The sequence below is a fragment of the Coturnix japonica genome, chromosome 1 (assembly GCF_054131305.1).
Source record: "Coturnix japonica strain WE chromosome 1, WE-NBRP24, whole genome shotgun sequence".
Lineage (NCBI taxonomy): Eukaryota > Metazoa > Chordata > Aves > Galliformes > Phasianidae > Coturnix > Coturnix japonica.
This window is the reverse complement of record NC_140663.1, coordinates 169,193,574-169,207,332: the sequence shown is the minus strand read 5'-3', so window position 1 is coordinate 169,207,332 and position 13,759 is coordinate 169,193,574. Positions and strand designations below refer to the sequence as shown.

The window sequence follows — 13,759 nt, the reverse complement described above, 5'->3', positions numbered from 1 at the left end:
TGTGTGACCTCTGAACAGCCCAGACATTACAACATATTTTGTCACTGATACAGAAATATTTGTCTTTTAAAATTGAATTTCAAAGTTTTTGGGTTTTGTTTTGGGCTTTTTTTAATCTACAGAAGCACTTTCTGATCCATTTAGAAACCGTGTTCTGCGTTCAGTGATCTGAAGCACTGCTTGAGTCAGTTCTGGTTTGTAACCAAAATTCAATGAAAATGCAATTCAGTGAAAAATGGCAAACAGATGAGTGTAAAAATGGGAGATTGCACACAATATTACTGGAGGAAAAAGTATTACAGGTACAAGCCTGCACAGAGTCTGTATAAACCTCTTGGCCAACATAAAGGGAGAAAGGGACACACTACAATCGATGTTCTATTGGATTCTTTCTGTCCCAGTTCACCCAGTTGTCATTAATTATACCTAACAGGCAACTGGTCCATTTTAAAAACAAGCACAAACTACTCACCCCACTCTGATTTGCTTCCATTTCTTTTCACCTTTCACAGATTCCTCTTCCAGCATTTCAAGCTATTTTATTTCCTTTTCCTACTTCAGTTCCTTGGAGGTTACATAGGAAGATCTGCACTCCACTATGCATTTCATGTCTTTTTTTCTTTTTACTTTTTTCTTTTTAAATACAGTATATATGTTTTCAGAGCAGCAAGTTATGAGATCAGTGGTGTTTCCCTTTGCTTACTTCTGTAATAAAACTGCACCAACATAACCAGTTCCTTTAACAAGCCTGTTTCTAAGACAATCTCACTTCAAGCTCCTTATACAACAGGTAACTATTTGCTGCTGTCCTTGGTTTTTTCTATCAATACTTTCCTCCACTAATAAGCAATGTTTAGTAAGTTCTGCTTAACTGGAGCTTTTAATTCTTTTAAAAGTAAATAGCTGTAAAGAGAGACCTCACTTCCTGCTCAGTTTATCACCTTCAGGAATATCAGCACGGCTCACCTCTCAGTGAGCACTGCTGACTATTACTGCTGTCCCCAGCACTCCGTCCAGCTGTGAGAAACACAGAGATGCAACAGGAGGGATGGGAAGAGCAAGGTGCAAAAATAACAACCCACAGAAGAGGGAGTGACAGATACTGAGGGCAGAGATGGCAGTGCTCTGAAGTAGTTTTGCATCTCAAACAACTGGCCCTCAGTGTAAACACTCTGAGCAGACATCTATAACCTATGTCTGCCTTAATTTTCAAAACAAAGAGAAGGCTTCCTCTGTCAGCAGCATATACTGAGATAGCATACAGGAACACCGACCTGAAATGGCAATATGTATTTGTTTCTTAATAACATAAGAAAATTATTTTCACGTTACCTGCTTTAGACTATTATTGACAAAAGACACTTGGCTGTCAAATTGTCTACTAAGAAAAGCATGTTTAAAATATGAGTGCAACATTAGATTCACATGTCCACGAAAATCAAAACATACTGAAACAAATTCAGATTTGCTGAGCTTCAGAAAAATACATAACACAACATACACACATGAAGAGGCCTCAGCAACACGCAACAGCGAGCTTGTTTTGGATGCTCTGTGCATACTTACAGGTTGAGCAGACCAGCAGCACTCTCACCATGAGCTCGCAGGGTAACTTCCACTTCTGCTGCACTCTGGAGGTGGAAGCTGGAATGAGGATCTCCGCAGGGACGTAGAACTGGATCGAATAGGTCACAAAAATCCCAAAGGAGTACAGAATTTTTACAGACTGGTACAACCTGTTCAAAACATTTACATACATTCATGTCAGCTACAAATTCTTCATAAAAAATTAGCTTGCCTTTTTTTTTTTTCTCCTCTCCAAGAATTTTTCTATCATCTGACATTTGAGAACTAATTAATAGCTAAGCAAGTAGACTCCTTGTGTTCTTAATTAGATCCAGACTCTTTATCTCATACGTAATTCACCCATGAACATTCCATGTATTAACAAGCTATAAGCTCTACCAAAGCACAAGCTGTGCAGCACAACATTTTTCTCTTCATTGCAAATTTTACCTAAAATTTTAAACTAAAAACACAGGTAAAGTGACCAGCATTGCCATCCCTAAGAGTAAATCTTTTCCAAACAGAAGGAAGATGTAAGTGTGTATTCCTTAAAAATCTTTTCACACTGGGGAGAGGACATCCCATGCAACTTTATTTAGCAAAACTGGAAGGAGTGCTTTCTTAGGCTGGAAAATATCCATAAACCCAATTTGCTTGCAGTCTATAACCTCCCCTTCAAACACACAGAATACAGAACACCATTAAATCACTGTGCCACGTCAGAAAAGAGAAAAACTTTGAGGAATTTTGTTGTTGGGTTGGATCAGATTTTTTGAGGCTGTCAACCTGTAAGTTGTGGCCACAGCACCAAAAGTCAGTAATATAGGGGAAAAAATGCTGGTTTGTAGCAAAATATCATCTGACACAAGACTTCAGGGATTTTATAACAAAAAACAATGAGTATCATGGTCAACAACTCCAAACCGTCCAGTCTTATGGACTGGCAGAATACGTAACAATATGTTACTGTGAAAATTATTCTAATCAAAGGAGATGTTTTACTTCTTTCTTTTTCTTTAAATCAAAAACTTCAGAAATACCTTAGAATATAAGCTTGCATTTGAACCTGCCTCTAAGCTGAACAACTAGCCAGGAACCTTTTTCATTTTAATGAAACGAATATGACATGGGCTGGCAGGCAGTCAAGACTTAGCGAGGTAATGGCATGTTTCCTTGAGATGGTCTAAACAACAGTACAAGGTTCAGTTTCAAAAGAGGAAAACTGCAATGTGATTCCATCCAAATCTGTACTGAACTTGTTATTAATTTATTTTATTAATGAAACTGGAGGTAAAGAATACATATCATACATCTTTTGATGTTACTGAACACAGTAATGTGCAAGCATGAGAGAAGTCACATTTCCAATTCAGAATAACTTCCACAAATTGGAGGAAGTGTTGGAAAAACAATAGGGTAAGATTCCATAATGAGGTATATGTGATAGGACACTTAAACTGAAATAGAGCCTTCAGAAAAGGTGGACAAATTAAAAAATGTATCTGTGATATTTACCTTTTCCACAGTATCCTGTAATATTTGAAGGAAATATAATCCAAACACACATCAAGTGTTCAGCATTAGGAAGGGACTGATTTGGTAAAATTGCACTTAAATAATATGTAACTATTAGAGAGAAAACTATTATGAGACTAATTAGAAGTTTAGAAAGCATGACCTATTGGGAAAGCTTGAAGACGAGGATTCTTTAGTCTAGAATAGGTAATACTGAGAGAAGGTAAAACAAACTCCTTCAGAAAGTTGAGACTGCTGGACAAGGCTGAAACCCTCAGCCATGTTCAAACAAAAGTGATGATAATACCAGTAGGCTTAAATGGCAGCTAGAGAGGTTTATTTCAGTGTTAGGAAAGGCCTTCAAACAGAAGAAAAAATGAAATGCTGTCCCAGATAACTGCCTGGGGGATTATAGACTCCGTCATTCAGTATTTTGAAGGATGTGCTATACAAGAGTCATGGTTTTGTTACGCTGGAGCGATTCTGAGCAGAGGAATGTAGTGGATGATCTTTAATAGCCCTATCAGTCCAGCCTGCAGTGCTTCTCCCCTCACATCTACAAGACAGTTCATCAAGTTTTCTCTTGAGTTTTGATGACAACAAAGGGCTGCTAAAAACAACAAAAAGAAGTCAGTAATTTTTATTATCTGAACAAATATAGCGAAGTAATTACAAGTGCCTATCCGTGGAAAGAAAAATTCACTGTGACTAACAGAAACTAAATTATTGGTATCAAATATTTGACCATTATCATACACAGCTACACCAAGTTCTAAAGGCATATTTTAAAGGGATAGTAAAAACTATTATACCATTAAAGTCCCCATGTAATTTAGAAGGCACTGCTTTGGTAATTTGCTTTTTTGGTTGCTCAGAAGCTTTAAGAAATTCAGACAAAATAGATAGGCGCAGCTGCATCACTGCTCAGATTCCACACATTGGGGTGTACACAGGATAGCTTAAAAAAAAAGCAAAAAAAAACCTTCCAGCTAGCCTCAATTAACCATTAATCCTCAGTCTTCAGGTCATCCATCCCAAAACTTCACAATAAATAAAATAAGACAAAGAGAACTTCAGCAAGAGGATTCAAAGCTTGAGATACACAGAGATACACAGCAGTTCAAAGAATGTGCCTCCACTGCACTACTTTTCTCACCTTACAGGGACTCATATTGTTCAATATAGGAAATCATTCTTTTGCATTACTAAATTGAACTCACTGGCAATTTGCTACTACAGTGCAATCAGATAAAGACGGTCCATAGGTTACCTTTATAAAGAATTCTACAACATTGATAGATTCTGGAAGAAATTAAGAAAAGTGCACCTCTCATCAGTCTGCACTTTATTGCACCTCTTACTGGAAAAAAACTGGGAACCAGTTCCTCCACATAATTCCAAGGGCATGAGAAGTTATTATTAATCTATTCCAAACCAGATAAATAACTGTGCAGAAAAAAAAAAAAAAATGTGATGTACTAAAATAGACTTCATAAGGAAGTGGATGTTAAAGATGACCAGAAAACGCAAAATATTAAAACCCCCATATTTTACTTAGTATGTTGGACAACGCTTTGCCTTCCAAAACACATTCTAAATTGGAAGTGTAAAAAGTCTCTTATCTGGAGGCTCCGACCTGGCCAGAGTAGGAGCAGTCTTTTATTTGAACTGAGCTTAAAGACTTAACTGATCTAGGGCCCATATATACCTTCCGGACAGCTTTTTTGCACACGCATCAAATAAAACTCAGAAAGCAGCAGAATGTCAGTTATTTTTATCACAAAAGACAGGGATTGCCCAGCTGAAATTAAACACATAAACCAAATCTCATTGCTCAGCTACAATCCAAACTCTTTTGCACAGCCACTTTCTTATAAAAACTTCTCTGCTTCTTGCATTCAATCCAGCTGCTTATTGGCTTTTACGCGAGGACCAAATAACAAAATACCAACATATGGTTCACTGGAAATTTGTTTTGATAGCACAGTTAATTGCACACATTTGCTCAGCAATAACGTTTTAAGTAGACCCTAAGTACTGCAAAGCTATAGATAACATCGCGCATCATAACCCATGGGTGTACCCTGAGCTGCTTCTCCTAGTTCTGCCTGGTGCTCTGGGATACCATCCAGGGTAAGAGGAAAACAGACTATTTGTTATCTCTACATCTGAGCCCTGAGCAGCTGCTCTGAGGCTATTAGCTTATAATGTCAATTCCCTCCTTATAGAGCACCAGTTTCCATCTCTTTTATTATCTCTTTCTTTGTATTAGGTCTGTAAAGGCATGAGGATAAATATCATCACATCTGCACTGTAGCCAAGAGCTATTTGAAAATTCCTATTTGAATAGCCCTGTTAGACAGCAGCTAATAAAGTTCATCCTGTTTGCCCGAGCTTCACAAAAAGCAACATAAAAAGACAGCGAGAAATTTTGCCTTATTCTGCATCCCTCTTCCTTCTCTTCTTTTAACAGAACTCATCGTAGAGAGCAAATAAATTTCAACTTCAACAAAGAAACTCAGAGCTACCGCTTAAAACAGAAGTTTCACTAATCTCATCAAAGATTAATACTGTTTGCTACTGCAAACAGAAGTAATTTCCCTTTCAGATGCATCATACAGACAGAAAGGGATACAGCATTTGAAGACTTCTGGTTATTAATGTGTGCGAATTCCTAATGAAAGGCCACAATTAAATATATATTATGAGCAACATGCCTCAAGAAACAGAACCTCGTCAAACAAAGTTTATGCAGTAATGCCACATAAACAAAGCAAAAATAACAGATAAATGAGAATTCCAGCAAGCAAAAAGCCCCTTCATCCTTCATGACACATGTTACTTCGTGTATTTATCACTAGAATCACACAATGAAACATAACTTTTGGAAAACATTAAAACTGCACAATGACTGTAAGAATTATCACATGCATGCAGACACAGGTGGATAAAGAACTATGAATTCTAACTGGGTAAAAGTCTTTAGTACCTCTTCAGCATGTAAGAGATTAAGGGCTCTGCATGTGGAGATTAAGGGCTCTGAAGTCACATTCCCACTTACCACTGATCCTGTGGTAGGTTTAATGTTATGCTGCCTTTAATTTCATCCCCAAAGCGCAGATACCCGAGAGTGGCTAATGAGATATATAAGGTCATAACAATCCCCATGCCAATGTTCAGTGCCAGTGGGAAACGTGCAGTGTCCTTCATTCTGTTTTCCAATGGGAGCACCTGGAAACACAGGGAGAAAAACCACATTTTATATCCTCACAATAAAACTGTTTTCTCCCCCCTTTCAGAGATGGTTTATGAAATTTAAAGAGTTGTTATCAATAAACATGATTGCTCTACAATAACGTTTCACAGTCTTGAAGCTTTACTGTATACACAGTGGAAATATTCAGTCGACTACTGAAGAGCACCAGTCTTGGCTGGAAAACAGCATAACTTTGAATATATAAAGCAGTATTTATAGGTTAATAAAAAGAGAAACTGATGTTAGAAAAGAGAAACTGATGATGCCCAGATGAAAATGTATACACAGTACCAGTATCATGATTTTGGTATATTTTTAAAGAGATTATGCTCAGTATCCAAGAGTAATCTTCTTTTTCCCATTATGACTGCACTGGTAGTCTTCATCACAGACAAACCAATCGTGCAAGTGATTTGCACTTATGCTCAGCAGTCAGCCTTGGCACTCCCTTGAATCCATGAACTACCAGAACATGGGCCGATGCTGTTTCTCATTTTGCTGACATTGATATGGCCAGGCATACTGAAAGCTGCTTTTCCTAAATGTACCAATAGGTGCTTTGAGTTTCAACTGCAGCCAAGCAAGCTTGCTAAGCTCATCAGTTCAAAGCGAAGAAGCAGGCACTGCAACCATGACTGCACCTCCTTTACATGTATTATGTAGGACATAGGAAAACATACACAGTGATTTTTCAGCCACCAACACAGAATTTCAAAGCAGGGCAGGAAATGCAAATAACACAGAGTAAGTGCCAAATAGTTCTGCTGCTCTCACCTTGAGTTTCAGCAGTGTAACAGAGCCTTGGTTGCTATAATGAAGATGCAAACTGAAGGTATGCAGATATTCCTAGACAAGCATGCTTTTCTCATATCTTTCTCAAGTCTACACTCACCTCAGTTCACTAATACGGGATATGGTTCAACATTAAGACAGCTGATTTTCTAGGTCTACATAAGTAAAATGTCTAAGCTTCTGTAATAAAGATGGATAATAAAGATCTAGCCAGTACAGTCAGCAGAATTAAAAATGCAGCTCAGCTTATCTTCAAGAAGGCAGGTAGCTCATATTCTGCAATTGGTACAGCACTGTGAATTAAAGTAGCTTTACACTCCTGGGTTCTACTGACGTGAGTCTTAATACAGACATTCAGTGCAACAGGGCCATCCTTTAAGAGCTACTCTCCTTTTTGTGATTTAAATGCATGAAAATTTACCCTTCAATTTAATAAATACACATTACAATAAAATGCAGGTTTCCCCAAATAAGTAAACAGAAACTATATATGAATTGCTGCCATATTATTTTCTCCACAGTAACCATCCTTCATGTTCACCCACTGAAACTTCCTGACCTACCACTGAACATCACAACTATTTATCCATCCCATGTTGTATTTCTCACACACTGGAAATCTCAATGAGGTGATTTTAGTTGGGAACAATCTTTAGTTAGGAACAGATCTCTAAAAAGATGCAAATTTGGAGACAAATTTTTCCAAGTTTTCTGCTCATCCCCAATTAATGAAATGCATTAACTGAGAATCTTCATCCTCAGAGCTTCCACTGCTAAATTTTTCCCCCAGTAAGCAACAGGAGCTTGCGCTGTAACTGAATCTTGTTGAGGAGATGGCAAAATTTAAGCCAAGAAGCACTTAAAAACTTAATTATTAAATGACTGAAAAAAATAACAAAACACAAAAGGAGACATGAAGCCACAGATATTAAATTTACTGTCACAGAGGCAAAGACACTCATTCCTCTAAAAGGATTAAGTTTCTGGGACAGCGCAGTGCCCATCAAGTTGTATTTTTGTATTTCACATGAAGAACTGCCAGATAGGACAGAAAACACTTCAGATTTTGTTGTCCTGAATTGAGATTGGATTGTTTTACCCTAACTGCTTATTAAGAACTTTGAAGAATGGAAGTAATCATAGGTTATTTATCCTGTCACCTGAGTTTTCCCATTCTATATTCCTACAAAATATTCTGGTACAAAGAATCAACAGGTAGCATTTGGGCCTGCTGATTTGTTGCATGCCTGTTAATCCTCTGGTAGTTACAAATACTACACATTTTCTGCCTAAATTCTAAGATGTTCTACAGCTTCCAGGAGTCCTGGTAAGTTTAACTGTTGCATTAAGTTCTTACTCCAACCTATATTAACCCTATAGAACTGCAGTAGCAATTGCTTGCCCAGGTAGCAGATACATCTTGTGGTGTCACTGTCACAGGGAGCTCAAACCAAAGACCCGTCACTGGTACCATTGGGTTATCCATTATGATTTCATTTACTATGGGGTCCTTTTCGCTCTTCAATTCCTTTAAACAAACAAAAAAAGCCATCCCGATTTCTTGGCAGACTACTCATAAAAATTGCAGGAGAGAAACAAACTTCTTCCTTTTTGGCCATATCGTCAATTAAATAGCAAAATAATGTATATTTATGACACATACTGGTGACAATCATACTGAAGAACAATTTAACAAACAAAGATGCTTATATGACTGCACAGTGCAAGGTAACACATTTTAATAAATAATTATTATCAGTAGTGACGTTTTACACATACACTGTGCTTTACATTAAATTCATCATCATAGGGTCACAGAACAACTTCAGTTCAAAGGGACCTTAAAGTCCACCCAGTTCCAACCCCCTGCCATGGGCTGGTTGCCCCCCATCAGCTCAGGCTGCCCAGTGCCCATCCAACCCGGCCTTGAGCACCTCCAGGGATGGGGCAAACTGTAAAATAGTTTCCACTCCCTTCCCAGAGAACAGAGAAGGTGGAAGATGTCCAAAACGGTTCAGATGCAGACAAGGGCTGAATGGAGGTGTGACACAAGCTACAGTTTGTTCTTCCTGTGCCGCTCATGGGCAGCTGCTGCAGAGATTTTCATTCTGAATTTCCTTTTGGTTCCTGTATAGTTTCTGTTGCCTAACATTTTAACTACCCACCATAGAGATAAGAATCTTTTTGAAAATGCTTTTGAGTTTCTTTCTTTAACTTCCTTCTGAAACACTGAAGCTGAACATTATTTTTCTTGTCCTTTTTTTTTTTTTTTCCTGGAACCAGAAATTAATTTCACTCTTCAGTTCTTTAAATGGTTTTCTTAAAAAGCTGACACCTGAACAAGATGATCAAAGGGCACTGAAGGAGCAAAAACTCATCTCCAATTCCCTCTACCTGTCCCATTCTTGCATCAGAACAGATTCTCTCAAGAGAAATGTTGCATTCGTTCAGTAACTCATGCCAAGGCTTCAGTGCTGCTGTCCACTCACTCGAACAATATTTCTGCTCTATCAGACAGTATCATTAATCTAGTTCTTCCCCACTCTTCAGATCTATTCACAGCAGCTCCCCGTCACAGCCCTAAATACCTACAAAATTAGTTATTCTAGACGAAATCTGATAATTTACTTAATTTTTATTTTCCACCTTTTTTTTCCTTGCAGTTAATCAATTTTCTTTCTTTTTCTCTGCCATCTGTTTTAGAGAGATAACTGTCATTTGTGAGACACGTGCTTTGTGAAAGATATCTTACTTAGAACTTAATGCTTGATTCCTTTAAAGACTATTAACTTTTGATTTCTTAATTTCCAAGATAATAACCTTACAAGAAATCCACCTCCCCTTAATCCACCAAAAGATTAATTTAAAACTATTCACACCTTACTGGCAAAGCAGCATAATCTAGTATTAGAAATAACCTGCCTAATCTACGATCACAAATCATGTGAAGCATCTACCCTTTCATTTCAAGCTGCTCACAGTAGCTAGAATCATTCCCCACAAATAACACTGTCTCCTCACTACTTGACTTGAATATTCTGGTTGCAATTAGACTTCACCTTTTAGAAGTAAGCTCCAGGGGACTGGAGCTTTCTAATTAGAAAACTCAACTGTATATTTTTCATTACCCAGCAAAAAATAAGAGGAACACAAGAATTCAGCCTGCAGATAATCAGATTGATTTAATTGTCACTGCGACTGAAAACTAATCTTGTCATGAATAGCTCTGTAACAGATGTGTATGCTTAAATATGCTCATCTTTCCATTTTTCATGAACTGCCACAAAAAATGACAAGAAGCCATCCTCCCTCCCTTACTGATTTTAAATGAGCATTCCAGGTTAAAGGATAATAGCTCAATATCCAAGTGGATTCTGCCCCTTCACTGCCCCTCTATTCTCTCATATGTACCTATAATCATGTCCACCTGCATAAAGATAATTTTCCTTACGACTACTTTATAAAACAAAACACCGATAAAGCTGATATGAAAATATGAAAATATTCAAGGTATACAAATGCAAATTCTACTACCTAACTTCTACTCAGCCTGCTTTGTTTCACTTGTCTGTTCTTGCTCATATCCTATACTAATGTACAGAATCACAGAGTGGGAAATAACCTCTTGGCCTTCTCTGACCCCAGCAACAGCATCCAGAGCCATCCATTTCCAGACAGCTTTGGAAGAAGATCTCCAAGAAGACTACACTGTGGCATCCAAAACGGCACACAGTACTTGAGATTATACCGTGACAGTCTCATATTCAACTTTCCAACAAACAGAAACCTGAGATCCCTTCTGCTGGGCTGTTCTCCATCATTTCATCCTCCAATCTGAACATATACCCATATTTGCCCCATTCCCGGAGCAGAATCCAGTGCTTAACTCCTGTTCAACTTCCTGAGGTCACCTCTGAGCCTCCTCTTCTTCTACAAGCGGAACAGACTCAGATCTCTCAGCTTCTCCTTGCAGGAAAGATGTCCAGCCCCTTCAACATCTTAGTGTCCCACTGTGGACACTTTCCAGTGTGTCCAAGTATATCCCAGTCCTTCTTGTACCGAGAACCCAGAACTGTATGCTGCACCCCAGGGATGGCCTCTCCAGTGCTGAAAAGGGAAGAACCGTCTCTCTTGACCTGCTGATTATATTTCCCTAATACAGCTTAGGCACATTGCTGACTCATGTTCAATTTGGTGTCCAGCTGGAATCCCAAATACCAGCTCCTTTTCTGCCAGGCTCCCTTCCAGATGTGTTGCCCCCAGCATGAATTAATGTCTGAAGTGCTCCTCCCCTATGAACCTAGTAAGGGTACTATGGTCAGGCTGTGGTTGGACTTGATGATCTTTGAGGTCTTTTCCAACCTGAGTAATCCTATGATTCTATGATTCCTCAGCACTAGGTGCTTCACATATTGAACTTCACCACAATTCTTTACAGTTCTCCCAGTTCACCTCTCCAGCCCATCAGCATTCCTCTAGATGACAAAATGTTTTATATAGAATAAATGCTTAAGACTTTATTCATCTCCCCTTTATGACATTTATTCAAACTTTAGCTTGCTCTGATGTAACAGAAGTTACATCACTCTGCACATTACCATGTCTTAATTTTATTCAGGAATAAAATCCAGAATATTTCTCTACAACATATAAGAAAAACTACAAAGTAAAACTAAAATGCACCCAATAATATTTTAAGGTATTTGGCCTGTCAAATTTATTCAAGTGTTACAGGCTTTGTCGTCCTGCTGTAAGATATATACCAATACAAAAGTTATGTTCTTAATTAATCAGGCACTTCCAGCCATACACTTCAGTTTTATTTTTCCCCACTGTGTTGCATTTAGAACTGTACTCAATAGACTATAAAACAGTATATTCTAACATCCTCTATAACTTACGCTAGTCTCAAACCTCTACAAGGATAAGTGATAAAAGAAAATGTTTTAGAAACACAAAAAATGTTGCAGAAGAGTATATTCCATTGCAATAACAAATTCTCAGTCATCCAAATCTGCTTCTTTAGTAGACAGTTGCCAATGTATGAACCACACTTCAATGCAAATGCTTTGAAAAAAAGCATTCACAGCTTCACAAAACACCTTTTAGAATCACCAAGGCTGGAAAAGACCTTTAAGATCATCCAGTTCAATCATCCACCTACCGCCAGAATTTCCCCACTAAACCATGTCCTCCAGTACAACATGTATGTGGGAGAAAAGTAAATGTCGCTCTTATCTTAAAGGAGCACAAGAAGGAAGACCTGGAAAATTAATGAGCCTCACCTCAATACCTGGGAAGGTGATGGAGGAGTTAATCCTGGAAACCATTTCTAGGCACATGAAGGAGCAGAAAATCAGGGATAGTCAGCATGGATTCACCAATGGGTGATTCACGTCTGATCAACATGATGAGCTTCTGTAATGAAATCACCAGCCTGATAGATGAGGGAAGAGCAGTGAACATTGTCTTTCTGGTATTCAGTAAGGATTCTGACATTGTTACCCATCAGAACTTTGTGGAAAAGCTGTGGAAGGATGGGCAGATAGTAAGGTGGATTAAAACCTTTCTGAAAGGCCACATCCAGAGGTTACAAGTCAGTAGTGAAAAGTCAAATTGGAAACAAGTAACAAGCAGAGCACCCCAGTGGTGCATAATAGCTCCAGTCCTCTTTAACAACTTCATCCATGATCTACATCAGCAGACTCAAGTGTACCCTCAGAAAATTCCTAGTAAACATAAAACTCAGGGTAGTGGCTTCCTAATTAGAGTCACACTTCTATCCAGAAGGACCTTGACAGATTGGGAAGGTGGGTTGATGGGAAACTCACGATGTTTAACAAGGAAAAGTACTAACTCCTGTACCTGGGCAGAAACTACTCCAGACACCAGGACATGGAAGGGGCACCTATCCAGAAAACAGCTCTGCAGAAAAAGAGTCTGGGAGCCACCAAGTTGAACATGAATCAGCAAAGTGCCCTTGCTCCTCAGAAGGCTAATGGGCTGCATTAACCAAAGTATAACTAGCAGGTCAAGGGACACGATTCTTCCCCTCAGCACTAGTGAGGTCGCACCTTGAGTCCTACTTTCATTTCTGAATGAAATGAACCTAGACATACTGCATAGAGTCCAGTGGAAGGTCACAAAGGTAATGAGCAGACTGAAGCTCTTCATAGGACTTCTCCTAAGAGGACTGGTTGAAAGAGCTGGGTCTGTTCAGCCCAGAGAAGAAGATGCTCACAGAGATCTCAACAATGCCTATAAATACCTGAAGAGAGTGTACAGTGAGAATGAAGTCAGGCTATTTTTAGTGGTGCCCAGTGCCAGGACAAGGGGCAATGGGCACAAACTGGAGTAGAGGGGGTTCCTTCAGAACACCAGGAGGCACTTCTGTGTTGTGCAGGTGATGGAGCACTGGCACAGTTTGCTCAGATAGTTTGTAGAGCCTCCTCCTTGGAGATCTTCCAAAGCAGCCAGGGCACTGTCCTGGGCATGCTGCTTTGGCTGTCCCTGCTACAGCAGAGGCTGGAGGAGGCAGACCCTGAGGTCAACTCCCACCTCAGACACTCTGTGATTCCGTGCTATTCCCAGGTCTTTCATGGGGCTGAGACCACTCCATGACTGTACAAG

The 13,759-nt window shown here is 39.0% G+C and overlaps 1 protein-coding gene across 6 annotated transcripts in view; it reads right to left on the bottom strand.

Annotated features, from left to right (window-relative positions):
* SLC36A4 (solute carrier family 36 member 4) overlaps nt 1-13,759 on the bottom strand; it is a 104,733-nt gene that overhangs the window by 71,098 nt on the left and 19,876 nt on the right. For all 6 annotated transcript variants that reach the window (XM_085536485.1, XM_085536486.1, XM_085536488.1 and 3 more), the window contains exons 9-10: nt 6,143-6,312; nt 1,567-1,736 (exon numbers count right to left, since the gene is read on the bottom strand). In XM_085536485.1, the coding sequence (XP_085392611.1) occupies nt 1,567-1,736; nt 6,143-6,312 (340 nt within the window). The remainder of the gene's footprint in view (nt 1-1,566; nt 1,737-6,142; nt 6,313-13,759) is intronic.